General features: G+C 42.0%; 1 protein-coding gene across 5 annotated transcripts in view; it reads left to right on the top strand.

Annotated features, from left to right (window-relative positions):
• The window catches only part of LOC111822301 (zinc finger protein 699-like), a 28,443-nt gene extending 10,602 nt beyond the window's left edge, over positions 1 to 17,841 (top strand). For all 5 annotated transcript variants that reach the window (XM_023740439.1, XM_023740436.1, XM_023740437.1 and 2 more), the window contains 4 exons: positions 730 to 979; positions 11,426 to 11,552; positions 13,035 to 13,185; positions 14,916 to 17,841. In XM_023740439.1, coding sequence (XP_023596207.1) covers positions 977 to 979; positions 11,426 to 11,552; positions 13,035 to 13,185; positions 14,916 to 16,380 — 1,746 coding nt within the window. In that variant the 5' untranslated portion in view covers positions 730 to 976 and the 3' untranslated portion in view covers positions 16,381 to 17,841. The remainder of the gene's footprint in view (positions 1 to 729; positions 980 to 11,425; positions 11,553 to 13,034; positions 13,186 to 14,915) is intronic.
• Positions 17,842 to 19,703: the final 1,862 nt, after the last annotated feature.

Below are 19,703 nucleotides of genomic sequence, written 5' to 3'. Positions count from 1 at the left end.
CTCCTTAGAGAAAACTGAATTATTTTCTGATTTGTTGGTTGATCGATTATTATAAGGTTGAAAGAGAATGTGTTCAGGAATTCTCCCAGATTTCTGGAAAGACTGGCCAGAGAGTAAAAGGGGGAAAAAAAAACCTAAAAAACTCAAGGGGAAGAAAGAAATGTTAGTTGCAAAATCAACAGGAAAAGTACTGATTGCATATTACCATGCTATAAATGAAATGAAAGTTTTTTTTTTCCAAAAAACACAGCAGAAGAGTTTCAGCTGTACTAATTAAAAATCATTGATGCACAACGAGTTCATTGACTTGAAAAACATATTCTCCCTGAAAATTCACCCATGTTGATTATCAAATAGAACTATATGGGTTGTTCTACAAAGGTGAAGCCTTAACCTCATAGGTGAACCCTCAAGTTAAGCCTTGGACTCCTGACGCCCTGGAGGAAGCCAGGTTCATGTGTTGCAGCCTGGGCAAGCCTGGATGCCTCTCATGGTCTGGGATGAGGAAACCCCTCCTTATTGTGACTTTATTGCCAGAGGAAGAGGCCTGTGGAGCTTCGTGAAGAACGCAAGCGTGTACTCTGGAGGCTGGAGCAGGATCTGCCTTAACTGCCAGTGTCCTCTGAGTGGAGCATGGCCTGAGCCTGGGGGAAGCCCTGCCCAGGGAAGAGCTGAAAGCCAGGAACCTGTCACTCTGTCCTTACTCAGCACTGTCTCCTTCCATTTCAGGTCCCAGGTGTGGTGCAGGAAGAGATGATCCATTCTAGGCAGCTGGGGACTGAGCACAACCATCTTGCACATCCATGCAATCACAAGTAAGGATTTTAACTGCTCTGACTGGTGTGTGGACCAAACATCATTCATCTGCCTCCAGATTGCCTAGTGGCCCTGCTTCCACTGCCACCTCTCTTCCTGAAGTGGCTTCTTGGGCTTAGAAAGCACATTCACTTAGACTTCCAGAAGCTGGAGCCAGGAAATGGTGAGTACTGCAGAGAACTGGGGTATTGTTACTCTAAGGGGTGAGGCTAGATATGAATTGTTGCAGGGCCATGTGCTCTGGGCCCTGTGGTTCCTCAGTGAGGTAAACAGTTGGAGAGGAGGCCAAGGGACTGAGCCCTAAGAGGCTTCCTGGTGCCCTGCTCCACTGTCTCTGGGTCCTTCCTCTACACATATATGGATTTTCAAGCTTAGAATGCCTGAGGTCACTTTCCTTATGTGACTCTCAGGGCTGACATCATGGGGCGTTAACATCCCTGTCCTGGGCCTTGGTTCTCTGTGTTGAATGACAGAACCTGCTGACCAGAGTCTGAAGACAGAACAGCTCTGGCTGAGGAGACCAAGCCTCAGCTCCTCCAGAGCCATCCTGTTCCCATCCCTGCAAACAGTTTTCTTGGCTTCCCCCAGGCACTGGAGCCTTTTCTGTGCAGTTCTAAAACTACAGCTCCACCTCATACTGTGTGATGTGGTAGAAAACAGGAGAGAGGACTAGTAGCGGAAGGCCCTGACTTTTAATGGTGTCCTGGGTGGGGCTTGGTCCTCTCTTGAATTTACCAATGAAATGAGGCAGGGAACAGTTCAGCTGAATCATGTGTGGCATCTCCACATCCATCCTTTTTGGAGGGATGCTTTTTCCTTGAGACTTTCAGGTGTGTGAGAAGCATGTTACCCCAGCCTAAATCTTCTTCCTCCCACCCATCTTATAGGGTTAGTAGTAAGTCCCTATAATTTTCACCTGCTCTCTACAGTCTTGAGTGGGAATCTAAAATAAAAGTGTTCTTTTTTGCCAGACAAGCTGAACATGTGAGAGGTGTATTTAACTTCTTGGGTTTACAGTTTCCATTGGAAGAAAATTTCTAGATTGATTTGTGTTTCTACTGAGAATTTTTCAATTTAATGGATATAAACTTTTCAAACACAGAGGAATGCCTATTATTAGCTGATGTAAGAGTAAAAATTCAAAAGTAAAACATGTTATTTCTCTTCGTTATACAAAAGGTAGCTTGGAATTTATACTTGCTTTTTAATTAACAAATTTTCCTGGAGTTTTTGTAACAGTACATAGAGAACTTAAATTTAAATTCTTATAAAACTCCATAATACTGCATATGGTTGATCTTTGTTGTTTTGACCGTTTGTCACAGGTGGACACTTGGATTGTGTCTAATATTTTGCTCTTAGAAAGCTTGCTGTAGTGAATATAAATGTAAATTTCTAAGATCCAGGTATCAAAAGTTTAGACACAATAAGCCCTTCTGAACTAAAATAAGTTAAATCAAAATGAAGGGATTTTCACATGACTTTGTAAAATTATATGCGAGAGGCAGAGCCAACATGGCCCTGTAAACAGAAGCACCATGCTATCCCTCCACAGCAAAGACCTGAAAAACTAAGTAAAACAGATACAAATGTCAGTCCTGGAACCCTGAGCATCAAATGAAGGGATAAAGAACTCAACCAAGCACTGAATAGAAGAAGAAACTGACAGAGAACAGAGAGCGAGGAGAGTTACGGAGTGGGGGTCCCCTACCAGCACACCACAGGGACTCACCATCTTGGACCCCTCAGCTGCCAAGAACGGTGGACAGGGTGGACAGGAAGGCAACTTCACGGAGCTCCCAGCAGGAGACGGAGCACCAGTAACCAGGGACACACGCCTTCGCACCCCCCACCCTTCTCTCCGCGTGGCCTCCACCACTTGTAGCGGGCTGAGGTCGCTCAGGCGGAGCAGTACGGCTCTTTGCAGCTTGGATTCACCCCGCCCCCACCGGCCAGCTCCTCCAATGTCATTTTTGTTGTTGCTGTTTTGGCTTCTTTTTTGTTTCTTCTCTCTCACCTCCTTCCTTTCGTTTCTCCCGCCCAGCTGGCACCATGTGCCATCTCCGTTCTTTCCTGCCAGGTTGTGCTGCACCGCTTGGCTGGGGAGTCACTTCCCCTTTCGCTCCGCCACGCCGCTGGGCCCCCTTGGGACTTTTTTTTTTTTTTTTTTGGTCAGTTTCTTGTCTCTCTCTACCTTCCTTTCCTTTCTCCCGACCACCTGGCTGCGTGTGCCTTTTTTTTTCCTTCCGATTTCTTATCTCTCCTCCCTTTCTTCCTTTCCTTTCTCTTGCCCACCTAGCCGTGTGTGGCGTCTCTGTCCCTTCTTGATGGGCTGTGCCACACCGCTCAGCTAGAAAGCCACTAGCACACAGCTTCCCCGGGTCCACGCCACTCCACCGGTAGGCTCCCTCAGCACTCTTTTTTTTTTTTTGGCCTCTGTTTTTCTCTCTTCTTTCCCACACCCACTTAGCTTCACGCCTAACATCCTCCCCCTTCCCTCCTGCCTATCTGCACTGCGCGCTGAGCGCGGCACCCCCAAGGAGCACCGGTGCAGACCACCGAACCCCGCCCTGTACTGCCCCCCCAGCCCTGCCATGTCGACCCCAGTACCTGCCGCAGACAACCCATCACACCCACCCCCACTCCGCTGGACCTGCCCTGCTGCATCATAGCTGAGCGACCAGCCCCGCCCACCCAGACAAGGTGGTGAGAAGTGTCATGCCCACAGACAACTAAAGAATGCCTAGCCCATCTGCCCAGACATAACTAAATAAAACAAAAAAATTATTATATAAAAATTACATTTCTTTCTTGTTTTAAGCCATTGCTTTAAGCCTTTATTGTCAGCTATATCATAAACAAGCAGTGCATAAACTGTTCACGTGTAGTGTAAATAATAGAAATCTAAATCCCTGATAATGAATAGACCGTGTCAGTTTTTGTGGCCTCCTGTGTGTCCCACCCTAATCTCATCTACTTCTTGCTTGGAGGTTATTGCAATCTGCTGCATTTGAGAAGTTTATTATTATTACAGTTATTATTGCTGTTATTATAGCTTTGACAGCCAAGTCTTTTTTTTCTTTTTAATAATGCTTTTTAAGTGAAAGTTTACATAACAGTTTAGGTTCCCATTCAACAATTTCGATACAGATTGTTCAGTGACACTGGTTACATTTTTCACAATTCGTGAACATTCTCAGTATTTCTGTTCTGGTTGTTCCCTTTCCATTAATCTAGTTTCCCTGCCCCCTTACATTCTTATCTTTTTTTAAAATAATTGACTGTTTGATCTCATATAGATGATTTTTTTTAATGGAGCACAGTACTCACAGGTGATAATTCTTTATTTTGTGAGCCCGTCTGTTATTTACCTAAGGTGACTTGAGGGCTAGTTTTGGTTCAGTATTTAAAGAATATCTCAGGGAAGCAGGTTTGGGGAGTCCTCCCAGTCTCAACTGGTCCTGTAAGTCTGTTTTTTTTGTTGTGTTTTTTAGGAATTTGAGATTCTGTTCCACATGTTTCTCCCATTCCGTCAGGGTCCCTCTATTACGGCCCAGATCAGCATGGTTGGTAGTGGCAGCCAGGCACCGTCTCATCTAATTCTTCTGGTCTCAGGGTTCATGTAGATCATTAGTCCTGTAGACTAGTTTCTTCTTTGAGTCTTTGGTTTCCTTCTTTCTCTTTCTCCAGATCAGTAGGGACCAAGAGCTGTATCTTAGATGGCCACTCACAAGCTTTTAAGACCCCAGATACTATTCACTAAACTAGGAAGTAAAACATAGACTGTATGAACTGTATATATTATGCCAATTGGCAGAGATGTCCCACAACACTATGGTCCTAATCCTTCAAACCCAGGAAACCAATCCCTTGGGGTGTTTGATTATATATAACAAGTATCCGTAAATGTGACACCAAGTCTTAATCCATAATCTATATTATTTAGTTTTACCTCTTTTGAGCTTCCTGTAAATTTAATTATAACTATGTCTGGGTTCTTCTGTGACTTGTTTTCCTCAGAACACTGTTGAGTTTCATGCATGTTGGTGTCTGTAGCTCTAGTCTACTCCTGTTGCTGTGTATGCATGTTCCCATTGTATGAATGGGCCAGAGTTTACCTGCCCATTGTAGAACTTACAGGGTTTAGGTGGTTCAAGTGTAACTTTTACTCTTGTAAGTGTTGCTGCTCTTATTCTCTTCCTTCTCTTTCCAAATCCCAAGTGCTCATGTACAACCACTCTCTAGCGAGGGGAAATCGCTGAGTTGCAGATCCTAGCCAAAGTTCTAATTGACTAAAAGAGCTGATGCAGTTTACAAACTTTCCCTCCCACAAAATATGCATGTATATTTTATTTGTTCCATCTGCTTATCTTACGAAGTAATTTTTGCTCTTATAATCAATGTATAAAGCAGTATCTTACACTTCTCCACTACTGAAAAGCCTGTGCATGTTTTCCCACTGTTCATTTATATCTCTGTGACTTTTTAGGGCTTCTTTATAAACTTTGGAAAATTTTCCCCTAGTATGTAACTTACCTTCTCTCTCATTTTTGCTGCTCTTTGATAAATTGTTGTGAATTTTAACATAATTGAATTTGTCATTCTTTTCCCTTGTGTCTTAATCTCCTTAAGTTTTTTTCTCTATTCTGATGTCATAACATTGTTTGCTTATAACTTCTGAAAGTATTATCATTTTACATTCTCATAATTAAAGCTGATCTACCTAGAATTTGATTTTTGCATATGGAGTACAAAGGAATAACAGCAACAACAAAACCAAACCCACTGCTGTCGATTCGATTCTGACTTATAGCAACTTTATAGGACAGAGTAGAACTGCCCCACAGAGTTTCGTAAGCTGTAATCTTTACAGAAGCAGTTGCCGCATCTTTCTCCCATAGGGTGGCTGGTGGGTTCAAACTGCTATTCCAGTTAGATAATTATTTGATAAAAACAAACCTTTTGCCTTCTACTTGATTCCAACTTATGACGATCCCTTGTGTTTCAGAGTAGAACTACACTCCATAAGATTTTCAGTGACTGGTTTTTCGGAAGTAGATCGCCAGACCTTTCTTCCAAGGCACCTGTACTTTGCCTTCAGCCTCCAACCTTTTGCTTAGTAGCTGAGCACTTAATTATATATACAACACAGGGACTCCAATTAGTTGATTCTACCCGAGATATTGAAGTATGAGTGCTTTCTGTCACTGCCCTACAGTGCTTGCTGGGTCATGAATCAACTTTCCATAGAGATTAATGGGCCTTTTCTGGTGCTGTTTGTTTTTTTCTGTTGGTTTATTATGTATTTCTATAATGTTACTGTACTGTCTAGATATATTATCATTTCATTTATAAAATATATATGAATACAATTTTATATATGATGTATAGACAAGCCCATGCCTCATTCTTTAAAATATCTTGGTTATTTGTGGACATTTGCAATGACATATACATTTTTTTTTTGTTTGACATATACATTTTTGAAGAATTTTTTTGTGAAGTTCAAAAAGATAAAATTGGTTGGAATTTTACAGAAATGCATTGGAAATAATGATCTGTTTGTGGAGAAGAGTTGTCTCAGAGTGTGCACTATCTTTTCATTTATTTCAGTCTTATTGGATGTCATTTAATGTTTTATAATTTTCTTATTAAGCTCTCTTACTAATTACACTCGTTTTTGATACCTTTTATCCTTACTAAAAATATGTTGTCTTTTTAAAATTAATTTCTCAACTGCTTGGTGCTAGTATACATAAATGAAATATTTAAAATAAACCTACCTTGATATTTATTTTGTAATTTGAGTACTCTCAGTCCTATAATCATCTGCACCATCTTTGGGGGTCCTATATGTACAATTATTTAACCTAGAAGTATAGATTGAAGTGGTTTTTTTTGTTTGTTTGTTTTGTTTTTATCTTTAACATTCTTATTTCTTTACCTTTTTTTTCCTTTTTCTTTTTTGGTATGTATTGTCTGCAACCTCTAGGAGTAGGAGTAGGAATGGAATAATGGCTCACCTTGTTTTTTACCTGCTTTTACTAGAAAAGTTGACATTTTCAGTACATAATGTCTTTGATGTACATTTTTTATATATGCCCATCTTCATCATTTCTTATCTGATTATAACCTTCTAACAAAACTCCCAGCTTTTATACCTGCCCCCCTACACAGGTTCTTAACATTCTTTTTAAGAGTTGTCGTATTATTTTCCGTCTCTGATCAAAGGCATAAAATTGCTCTGCATTTCAGTCATATGAGAAGCTGGAGTCTTTTCAGAAGCCAGCACGTTGCCCCGAACATGATGTGCCCACTGGCTTCAGTCACTTCTCCAAATTCCTTTACTGTTACTCTCCAGCATCTCACTCTGCTCAGGTCATGCTGGGGTTTGGGTCTCCCTAAAACATACCAGGCACACTCCCATCTGCTGGCCTGTGATCTGGCATTTCCTCTTCCTGGAACAGTCTCTTAGCTATCCCTTGGGAAATTCCTTTGCATCTTTCAAGTCTTAGCTCAGATCTTTCTTTTCAATAAATTCAGTTAATTAGGCTGTTGAGATCACAGGGCAAACGACTGCCCCCAAAGCTTAAGGGACACGTAGGCAGATACAATCATTCCAGAGCAGAAGCCCAGGAGCAGAGTGCCTATGTGTCCCTCAGTTTGGGGGGCAGTTGTTTGCCCTGTGTGATGGTTAAGATTGTGTGTCAGCTTGACTGGGCCATGATTCTCTGTGTTTATATGTCATCACTCCCATGATTGAATCTGCTGTAGTAGCCAGTCAGTTGAAAGGGCATTTCCTTTGGGTGTGGCCTGCATCTGAATATAAGCAGACATTCTGGCTTTTGGCTCACTCTGGATCCTGAGGCCGCCTCCTGTTTGTCTGACCTCCGGTTCTTGGGGCTTGAGCTATCAGTTCATCTGCAGATCCTGGGATTCATCGATCTTCACAGCCTGTGAGCAGAGTCCTTCTTTCCAGCCTGCCGATCTTGAGTTTGCCAGCCCGTGAGGCTACATGAATCAGGAGAAGCCTCTATCCTAATCCATGGACTTGGGATGTTCCAGCCTCTATAGTCGTGTGAGCTGTCTCTTTGATATAAATCTCTGTATGTATTTGTACTCTTTACTGGTTTTGCTTCTCTAGAGAACCCAGCCTAAGACACCCTGTGACCACAATAGCCTAATTAATTGAATTCATTGAAAAGAATGCCCTGTGACCTCTGAATAGCCTAATTAATACTGCTAACTGTATTGTTAGTGCTGTCAGTATTCTGCATTCCAATAATTAGGTCTGTCTTTAGTGAACCTGTGCCCTGGAAGTGGCTTCACCAGTGCTTCTCTGCTTCTCCCCTCCCCACTGTGGTGAGACAGGAAGGCTGAATGGGGCTGAGGTGGATATTTCACTACTCCATGTCTGTTAGACTCGGGTAAAATAGTTTTCCTTGAAAGCAGGCCTTGTGAAGGAGAACAGAATGCTCTGGGTGAGTTTCAATGGCTGCTTTTCCTCTGGCCCCTACTCACAGCACGAGGGAATTTTTCTCTGATCTTCACCCTAAGGACCTGGTAGGGTTCGTGGAGGTAAAACTCACAAAACTGTATGGGTCTCCCTAAGATGGGCTGTCTGGCATATTTAACCCTGAAGCTTGTGCATACCAAGCCTCCAGCAAGCCCTGTTACACTTTAAGTCTTGCTTCTCTGGTCCTGATCCTAGCGGTGGTTTCTGCTCCTGGGCTTCTGCTCTGGAATGATTCTCTGTATCTACCTATGTGTCCCTCCAGTTTTGGGGGCAGTCATTTGCCGTGTGACCTCACTACTCTGAGTTCAGTATGTTCAGCTTTTTTCTTGAGGATGGGAGTGATGACTTCTAAGCTCTTTACATATTGGACAAAAACCTGAAAGTCTTCATTTGTGTTTTGTATCATTACTATTGTCTATTTTCCTTTATTTTCTTGGTAGTATTTATTCATGCTGCTTTTATTTTTCCAGTGCCACAGTTTACATGTTTACCCTTTGCTAATGACCTTTCCATTTTGTAAATACCCAGCGTGTCATCCCTTTCCTGGACATGAGGGGCAGTGGCGCTGTTTGACTCCTGTGCCTCTATGTTGGGAGTTGTTGAAGTCGAGGACATCTGAAATCTATACGAGTGTTTGCAAAATCATCACAGAGTGCTCCCAAGTTTTTAGAATTGAAAGTGTGGTTTTTTCCTTCCTTACCAAGCCAGGTTTCACTAGCTAGTGTTTTCTAAAATGATTTTGCTTTTCCCTATACTAACTCACTAAAGGTAAATATGCTTGTGTTACTGCTTATCCCGACTGTGCTGTATTTTTCATACAGCTTACCACCACGTGACATGTTGTTGTTGTTGTTACTTGCTGTGGAGTCATTTCTGACTCAGTGACCCCATGTGTGCAGAGTAGAACTGCTTCATAGGGTTTTCAAGGCCGTGACCTCTCAGAGCAGATTGCCAGGCCTGTCTTCCGAGGAACCTCTGGGTGGCTTTGAACCACCAGCCTTTCGGCTAGCAGTCAAGCTCTTAACTGCTTATGCCACCCAGGGAACTTGGCATTGTAATTCATTTATTCACCCAAAGAAGTGATGATCCATGTGCATCCAGATATTTCTGTTTTGCTCAGTGCTGCATCTGCTTTGCCCATGTGAAGTAGGCTCTGTGTCCATATCACCTAAATCAATTTTAAGATGTCAGGGTCTTAAGGAAAGCAGCCTTGTCTGAGACACGAGGCTCTGCCAGGAGAAGGAAATCTAAGTTGTCTGAATTGAATAGGATGTTTCCTTTTTCTCTTGTCTCTACTACCCAGTAGGCTCTAGATCATCCATGTAATTGAGGATTAGCAGCCAGAATAACAAGCACACTCTAGGCATATGCACAGAAATGGGATTGGCAGGAATTTAGTCCCAGGCACATTGACCTGCTTTCTAACCCTGGCTCAGCAACATACCATTTGGGCAATATTGAGCAGGTGGTTAATTGATTGTAACTTTACTTGGCTATATCCTGTTTGAAGCAAAATCAGCTTAGGTGTGGCATAAGGAATAAATGAGCTAGTGTGCTGAAAGCTTTTTGCAAATCCCTTCAGATACTGTGGTTGCTCAATAAATGAAACATTTTTTCATGAATATATTGTAGGACTAGAAGTTAGGGTTTTTGATGGCTTTAAAACATGTAACCTGGCCCACTGCAGTGGAGAGTTTTTAATGTGGCACTGGATCAGAGTACGCTGTGACAGTCGTACCAGAAATAATTAGGGATGACCTTGACAGCTCACTTCATCCCATAGCGTATCTATTCTACAGCTGCTTGGCAGTTCAGTAAAATTGTAGCATGGGAAGTGCAGTGTAGCAGCCTTTTGTCTCCTCACTACACGTAGGAGCTAAAGGGTTGATGCTGTTTCACAGAGGCCAGTCCTACAGCCCAGAGGATACCAGTGGTCAGGAATCAGGTAGTCATGCTTGTGTGCGTTCCAGGGGCTGCAGATGTGAGAGAATTTTGGAGTGGAGCATCTGCAGGGTTGGTGTGTAAGTCTCTGTTTCTTAGGATCCATGAGCAGTTTAAGCTAAATCCCCTGCACATCAAGGAACTAACTAGAAAATGTGAATATCAGCCTCTTGTTCACAGCAAACACAAGGGCGTGCTATTCTGGTCTTCAGAGATTGACTCTTTGTCATCTTACAACATTAGCGTGTGTTTGTGTGGGTGTCTGGGTATCTGTTTGTTGTGGGGAGCAGTCACTGATAATTGCCATACACTAAGTAGCTTTGGATTTCAAAGTTTGAAAATTGTGATGATACATGGATTCTCTTGTTTCCTGTCTCTCACCTGAGCTCTGTTTACATTTTCAATACCCTTGCCTGTCTCCATGAAGGGACAGAGTGCATGACAGCACAACTGTAGAGTTACTGAAAAGTAGGTGACAGGCATGTAAAAATTCATAATTCCCCCAAATAACATTCTCTTTTCAGCAGGTGGACCTGTCAGCTCTTGATCACCTGGGATTCTTTCTTTAAGAAACTACAACAAGCTCAGGGCCTTGGGTTGCCAGTTTGTGCAGGCCACTAGGCCTCCCATGGCTGATGAGGTGCAAAAGGAAAACTGCCAGTCCTACAGTGTTTCCCAGTTGTTAACATCTCATCCTGCTTTCACCCTGTGCTTCATGTTTTGTCAAATATTCTGGTGGGTCCTGTGCAAGGAGGTGAACTTTTTTTTTTCACAAGACATGACCTGAATGTGGAAATACAGCTTTCATTGTAAAGCATTTCTCTAATTTATGCTGCATGTTCTGACTGTTCTAAACCATAAAGCTAGAGACGAATGAGACTGGAGTTGGTCACAGTCAAACTGTGAAGAGATAATTTCATTGTACTGGAAGTATTTGTTAAGTCTGTGAGACAAGATGCAGCCCATGAGGAAGTGAATGTAGACAGTGAAGGGATGAGACAGATGGCCAAACCCTGGCCTTAGTAGAACACAGAAACCTGTGTCAAATGCCCATGAAATCTTGTATCCCCCAGACTGTCAGCCTCACCTTTCCTTTCACACACGTTGGAGTACATGGTCCCTTGCTGAACCAGAATATGTGGGATGTTTTAGGACTCAGTGGCTGTTGAGGACGTGGCTGTGGACTTTACCCAGGAAGAGTGGGCATTGCTGGATCTTTCTCAGAGGAAACTCTACAGAGATGTGATGATGGAAACATTCAGAAACCTGGCCTCAGTAGGTATGGATGGCTTCTTTTTTTTTTTTCATTTATTTATTCTTTAGTGACCAAATATGTTGTTATGGATTGAATTGTATCCCTCAAAATATGTGTCAACTTGGTTAGGCCATGTTTCCCAGTCTTGTATGATTATCCTCCATTTTGTGATTGATATAATTTTCCTGTATGTTGTAAATCCTAATCTCTGCCTGTGGTTAATGAGGCAAGATTGGATTATGTTGAAGAGGATTAGGGTCGGATGTAACACCCTTGCTCAGGTTACATCCCTGATCCAACGTTAAGGGAGTTTCCCTGAGGTGTGGCCTGCACCACCTTTTATCTTACAAGAGATAAAAGGAAAAGGGAAATGAGCATAGAGTGGGGAGCTTCATACCACCAAGAAAGCAGTGCCGGGAGCAGAGCACATCCTTTGGACCCAGGGTTCCTGCACAGAGAAACTGGTCCAGGGGAAAATTGATGACAAGGACCTTCCTCCAGAGCCGACACAGAAAGCCCTCCCCTGTAGCTAATGCCCTGAATTCGAACTTGTAGCCTCCTAGACTGTGAGAGAATAAATTTTCCTTCGTTGAAGCCATCCACTTGTGGTATTTCTGCTATAGCAGCACTAGCTAACTAAGACATGTCATACTCATTGATGTTACTCCAGTATGTGGTCTGAGGAATGAGAATACATTGTTAAATAAGTATGGTCATTTGCTCTCTGGAGCATGCATATCCTGGCTTCCCCATGAATACTAAACTCCGTGTATTAAACTGACTGCCAATTTCAATTGTGGTTAAAAGCCTTAAGGCTCTGTAAATGTTGTGTGAGCGTTGACTGCAGGGTTTCTTTGGTGCACAGAGAGAATATTTGTGGTCTGGGACCTTGTAGAGTCTTACTGTGTTTATTACAAGTTCAACATGATTATTTTGCTACAAATAAATTCACTCCTGCCCGTCTCCAGAGACCTTGAGGACCAAAGTATTGGGTCAGTGTCAGGAAAGTGTTCATTGCTCTTCCCTGTCTTCCCTCATGATATGCCTTTCTCCATGAGCACCATGTCAGCTACACCCCTGAGGAGAGTGCAGAGAGCATTCCTCCAGGACCACTGGGTCATGGGGCACTAAGAGGCAAGAATCCTTTGAAGGACCAGGCCTGCATGGAGGGAATGAGATTTGAATAAATCAGTTAGAAAAAGTCTTTTTTGGTTTGACTATGTACTTCACAGATACCTGAGCTTGGTTTTCTGACTTTCATCTGTGTTCCTCTTTTAACGTTGCATGTGCATTGTGTCCAATACCTTTCTACTTTGCTTTATAGTCACCGACCCTCTCAATTTTCATGGAAGTATGTCCTAGTAAATTGGTTTTTGACTATTGTTGAAGTACTGAAACAGCAAAATGTATTAAAGTCTTTCTTTTCTCCCAGCTACCTTTTCCCTCTGAGTAATTTCATTCCCTTTTGTTTCATATTGTGAACCTGTACTTAAATCATTGGGTCAGTTTCTCGAAACCTTAATGATGGAGAAAAGCTATCCACTGAAAATATAATAATACCATTCATGAAAAATTATACCTGGTCCTCGATGGTAGGAGAAATCTGCGAATTGCATGGCATTGAAGATCAGGATAACAACCAGAAAACACATGTGAGGTGAGTGTCATTCGCTTGAGAGACGGCAGAGTTTCAGGAGAGAGTCTTAAGAAAGTATCATGGCATTAAAACATGTATGTGTATAAGGAGCCCAGGTGGCACGTATGGTTAAGCACTTGATTGCTAACCAAAAGTTTGGCAGTTCACACTTAACCAGTGGTTCTTTGGGAGGAATATCTAGCAGTCTGCTTCCATAATAATTACAGCCAGGAAAACCTTATGCTGCAGTTCTACTGTATGAGCTGGAATCGACTCAACAGCACCTAACAATGTGTGTGTGTATGTATACACATGTGCACACACACAAAAACATCAAAACCAAACCAAACGTGTTGCCGTCGATTCCAACTCATAGCAACTGTATAGGGCAGAGTAGAACTGTCCCATGGGTTTCCAAGGAGCGGATGGTGAATTCGAACTGCCGACCTTTTGGTTAGCAGCTGTAGCTCTTAACCACTATGCCACCAGGGTTTCCTATACACACGTGTGTGTGTATATGTATGTGTACACGTACGTATATGTACATATATATGTATGTATATACACACATGTGTATGTGTGTGTGTGTGTGTATATATATATATATATATAAAAACCCATTGCCCTCGAGTTGATTCCAACTCATAGCAACCCTATAGGACAGAGTAGAACTGCTCCATAGGATTTCTAAAGCTGTAATCTTTATGGAAGCAGACTGCCACATCTTTCTCCCACAGAGCCACTGGTAGGTTCAAACCACTGACCTTTCGGTTAGCAGCCAAGTGTTTAACCACTGCACCACTGGGGTTCCCATATATATGTACACAAACTCACGTGTATATATGTATGCATTTATATACGTGTGTTATATATATATATATATACACATATATGTATGTATGTGGTATATACATATATGTGTGTATATAGATATATGTGTGTATGTATATATATTTATATGTATATGTACAGATCCAGCCATACGTCTCTTAATGTCCACGATACCTTCTGTGAAATAGGATGTTATGTGATTTGGACATTGTGTGAACACCATAGTATATATACAGGCAGTCACCAGTGTACAAACGTCCTACTTAGTACAGCCCGTAGTTATGAACCAACCCCTGTGAAGCCTGTTATATTAAAAATTTAAAGTACATACAATGGTTCGTAATAACAAATAAGTGGTAATTTGTAGTGTGCATCAAAACATTATTATTATGATGTTAAAGATGTTTGTATATTGACATTTCTGAACTCTTATAACCTTATGGGACCATGGACATATAGGCGGTCAGACATTATGTGGCTCATGACTGTATATATATCTCAAACCCATTGCCATCGAGTCTGTTCCAACTCATGGCAGTGCTGCTGGGTGGGTTCGAACCACCAACCTTTAGGCTCTAGTGAAGCACAAACCTTTTGTGCCATACAGGTGTCATATATGTATAAGACCAGCTCTAATATTATGTGTTCACAGAACTTTTACAGTACAATATTTTCATAAATGAGTCAGATGTTAAACATTTGAAACATATTTCACTTATATACAGTTATTTATATACAGTTATCAAAGAGACCCATATTTTAGAAACACAATGAAAATAATGGTAGCATCTCTGCCAGTTGATTTAATCTGTGAAACATGAGACAATCCAGGGCAAAAAATACATGTTTACTCTTTATGGTAATGATGAAATAAATGGTAACAAATTTATATCCAACTGCATGCTGCCTATTTTTAACAGAAGGCATATGGTAGAGAACCTCTGTGAAAGTAATGAAGACAATCAGTGTGGACAGACCTTCAGCCAGATTCCAAATCTTTCTATGCTAAAAAGAACTCCTGTGGAAGCATATCCTTCTGAATGCCTTGAGTTTGGAAAATCCTTGATGGATCATTCATCACTTAAGCATCATGTCATATCTCACTCTGGATGCAGTGCCTCTCAGTGTAAGGAATGTGAAGAAGCCTGCAGTTGTCCCTCTTACCTCAGCACTCTTGTGAGAACTCTTCTTACTGGAGAGAAACCCTATGAATGTAAGGAATGTGGGAAAGCCTTTAGTCAGTCCTCAAGCCTCACTACACATATAAGAATTCACAGTGGAGAGAGGCCTTATGAATGTAGGGAATGTGGGAAAGCTTTTAGTCAGTCCTCAAACCTCATTAAACATATGAGAACTCACAGTGGAGAGAGGCCTTATGAATGTAAGGAATGTGGTAGAGCCTTCCGTCATTCCTCAAACCTCACTAGACATATGAGAACTCACAGTGGAGAGAGGCCTTATGAATGTAAGGAATGTGGGAAAGCCTTTAGTCGGTCCTCTGACCTTATTACACATATAAGAATTCACAGTGGAGGGAGGTCTTATGAATGTAAGGAATGTGGGCAAGCCTTTAGTCGGTCTTCTGACCTCATTACACATAAAAGAATTCACAGTGGAGAGAGGTCTTCTGAATGTAAGGAATGTGGGCAAGCCTTTCATAAGTCCTCAAACCTCATTATACATACGAGCAGTCACACTGGAGAGAGGCCTTATAAATGTAAGGAATGTGGGAAAGCTTTTAGTCAGACCTCACACCTTGCTGCACATATAAGAACGCTCAGTGGAGAGAGGCCTTATGAATGTAAGGAATGTGGGAAAGCCTTTCATGAGTCCTCACACCTTGTTATACATATGAGAATTCACAGTGGAGAGAGGCCTTACGAATGTAAGGAATGTGGCAAAGCCTTCAGTCGGTCCTCACACCTCACTTCACATATAAGGAGTCACAGTGGAGAGAGGCCTTATGAGTGTAAGGAATGTGGCAAAGCCTTTAGTCGGTCAGCAAGCCTTACTACACATATAAGAAGTCACAGTGGAGAGAAGCCTTATAAATGTAAGGAATGTGGGAAAGCCTTTCATAAGTCCTCAAACCTCATTATACATATGAGCACTCACAGTGGAGAGAGGCCTTATAAATGTAAAGAATGTGGGAAAGCTTTTAGTCAGTCCTCAAACCTCACTAAACATATGAGAACTCACAGTGGAGAGAAGCCTTATGAATGCAAGGAATGTGGCAAAGCCTTTCATAAGTCCTCAAACCTCACTATACATATGAGAATTCACAGTGGAGAGAGACCTTATGAATGTAAGCAATGCCGCAAAGCTTTTAATAGATCCTCGCACCTCACTAGACATATGAGAACTCATAGTGGTGAGAGGTCTTAAGTAAGGAATGTGGGAAAGCCTTTAGTCTTTAGTGCTTACTGAACATAAATACCCTCACAGTGGGAGAGACTTTAGGAATGTAAGGAGTGTGGGAAAGCATTTAGTTATTCTTCATCCCTCACAGAATACATAGGAAATCACCCTGGAGAGAAACATTTTGAATATACAGAATGTGGGAAATTATGAATCCTCAAACTTCACTAAACCAAAAAATCAAACCCAGTGCCGTTGAGTTGATTTCGACTTGTAGTGACCCTATAGGCCAGAGTACAACTTCCCCACAGGGTTTCCAAGGAGTGGCTGGTGGATTTGAACTACCGACCTTTTGGTTAGCAGCCATAGCTCTTAACCACTGTGCCACTAGGGCTCCCAAACCTCACTAATCTTACAAAAATTCACAGTGGAGAGAGGCTTTATAATGTAAGGAATTTGGCCACATATGTAAATTAGGATGAAACAGCAAATGTTAGTTGCAGAATTTCACTTCACCCTTTAACCTAAGCATGCACCTCCTACAAATAAGGCCAATTTTCTACCAAAAAACCCCCCAGATATTCACTGTCCCACACAACTAATGAAAATTTCTCCAGTTGTTCATAAAGTATCTATTACAGTTGGTTAAATTTTTTGAAGCTAGGATCCAAACAAGATTTCTACATTGCCTTTTTATTCTTAAATCTGTTTAATCTGTCTTACACAGAACATTCTCTTGATTGTCTTGTAAAGTGTTAAAATGTTCCGCATTCTGTTACAGTAAAACTTGTGAAAGTCAGAAAATTGTCAGAGAAGGAAAACTCACTGGGTGTGAGGTAGGATTCTTAATAGAGAGCAAGAGAAAAGTGGTAAGCACCCTGTCAAAGGTGGAAAACATTCAAGACCTGGAAAAACAGGCAGTCCTGTCGAGTTCCGGCTCTCACAGGTTTCAGTGTATTCATTTGATCATGATTTTGTTTAGTTTGTCTTTTGTAATTTTGTAAGGTAGACCCCCAGTTCTGTCTAATACAAATGTAATGCGAGTCAAAGATGTAATTTAAAATATTTTAGTGGCCATATTAGAAAATTTTAAATGTGTAAATGAAATTTTTAATGAAAAGTGTTATGTAACACAATATAACCAGTTATTGTCAGTGTAAAAATTGTAAATGAACAGCTAAAGTAATCTATATAACTTTATTTATGAGACATTTTACATCTCCTTCCTTTTGTACTCAGTCTTCCAGTGTCCAGAAACAGCACATCTGGTACATTTTACTGTTGAAAGGTAGATTCACAATCCCAGGTTACTCCAAACATACTTTTCCAATAATTGAATCAAGTTTATTGTTATATTAAGATTAATTAAATTCAGGTTTTTAGTTGCACTAGCCACATAGGTTGTTGACACAACCCTATTAGTGTTTGAATGCAAAGGAAGTCCCTGGATGACTTTGTACTTTCCTATTGCAGACCTGGAAACCCTGGTGGCATAGTGGTTAAGAGCTATGGCTGCTGACCAAAACGTCGGCAGTTCACATCCACCAGGCGCTCCTTGGAAACCCTATGGGGCAGTTCTACTCTGTCCTATAGGGTCACTATGAGTCAGAATCAACTCGATGGCAGTTTTTTTTGTTTTTTTTTTTTTAATTGTGGATGTGGAATCAAGCGTTTCTCCCCAAACCTCTGGTTCCTTTTAAAAATCAAAATCTTGCAATACATGGGCTCAGTGCTAAACCAAAACCTGTTGCCATTGAGTCAGTTTTGTCTCGGCTTTTCAGTAGACATCTAAAATACATATTTTCTTACATCATAAATTCTTCTTTGGTCTTACTTATTCATTGTCCAGCTTTCACATGCATATGAGGTGATTGAAAATTCCATGGCTTGGGTCAGGTGCACTTTAGTCCTTAAAGTGACATCTTTGCTTTTTAACAATTTAAAGAGGTCTTTTGCTGCAGATTTGCCTAATATAATGTGTCATTTGATTTCTTGACTTCTGCTTCCATGGGCATTGATTGTGCATCCAAGTAAGATGAAATCCTTGACAACTTCAGTATTTTCTCCATTTATCATGATGTTGCTTATTGGTCCAGTTGTGAGGATTTTTGTTTTCTTTATGTTGACATCCTTGCCAGCATCAGGGCCCTTTGTTCCTTCCGGAAGTCACCAGAGAGACCACTGCAGAGGAAGCACATGGGTGAGAGACTGACTGGACCAGGGCCCAAGGGCCCCACCTTCCCAGGATCCCACCCATCTCTTTCTCCCTCCAGGCACCCTTAGCTTCTAGAATGAGGTGAGGCCATGCCCATCCTCATGTCCAGATGCTCCCTGGATCTCCAAACCTCCCTGCCCATGCTTTTAATGAGTTACCTGCTTACCTCCCTGTCCCCCTCTGGGCCAAAAAGCAAGATCCTTCCTGTTCTATGAGGGCAGCTGTCCCTGGAAGTGATTTCCTACAGTTTTGCACGTCTCAGCTGGGCTCTTAGTCTGTGGATAGAGTGAGAGCTTGGGTGATCCCCACCACCCAGATACCGCACAAACCCTAGTCCATTCCGGACACACAGGAGCCGAGATAGTAGCCAAACCTGGGTCCCCAACTGTTTCCCACAGCCCGGGGTCTGCAAATCCCTGGTTTCCAATGATCTCCCACTTTCACCACCCCCAGGAAACTGAGTTAACCCATCCCCTGTCCCTCCTCACTGTGGAGGAGTCTCATCTCTCCTGATCAGGGACTACAGCTGTTTCTGGCTGAGGTTGGTTTCCTGGGAATTCTCATCTGTCTTTGGCTCTGATCCTGGAGAAAAGGGAGTTTAGGAGACTGACCACCCCCTAGGCATATAGAACCCCAAGTCCATCTCTGATCATTATTTGTGGGTCATTAACCAGGCCATTTGGACAGTGTCCTGGGTGACACAGAGGTATAAGGTTCCAGGGAATCATTGCCCACAGTTCTCAAAGTCCCCTGGGGACTATAAGCCATTTTTCATCCCTCTTCCCAAAATAGGAGTCCCTGGGTGGTGCAAATGCTTACACAATCAACTACTAACCCAAAGGTTGGCAGTTTGAACCCACCTAGGAAAAAAGGCCTGGCAATCAGCTTCCAAAAAGATCACAGCCTTGAAACCATATGGAGCGCAGTTCTGCTCTACACATGTAGAGTCACTATAAGTCAGAATCAACTGGATAGCAACAGGCTTTTTTTCTTGTCCCCCAAATAAAACCCAACCAAAGAGGCATGACTCTGTATCCCCAAGTGCTGCTCTCACTTGACTGGGAAGAGAGTATTTGCTGCACCACAAAGGCTCTTTAGGGAGATCAAATCAAAACCACAATGAGATACCACCTCG

Source organism: Trichechus manatus, unplaced genomic scaffold (genome assembly GCF_000243295.1).
Source record: "Trichechus manatus latirostris isolate Lorelei unplaced genomic scaffold, TriManLat1.0 scaffold00155, whole genome shotgun sequence".
Lineage (NCBI taxonomy): Eukaryota > Metazoa > Chordata > Mammalia > Sirenia > Trichechidae > Trichechus > Trichechus manatus.
Note: the sequence above shows the minus strand (reverse complement) of the source record. Positions and strands in the feature narration are given on the sequence as shown.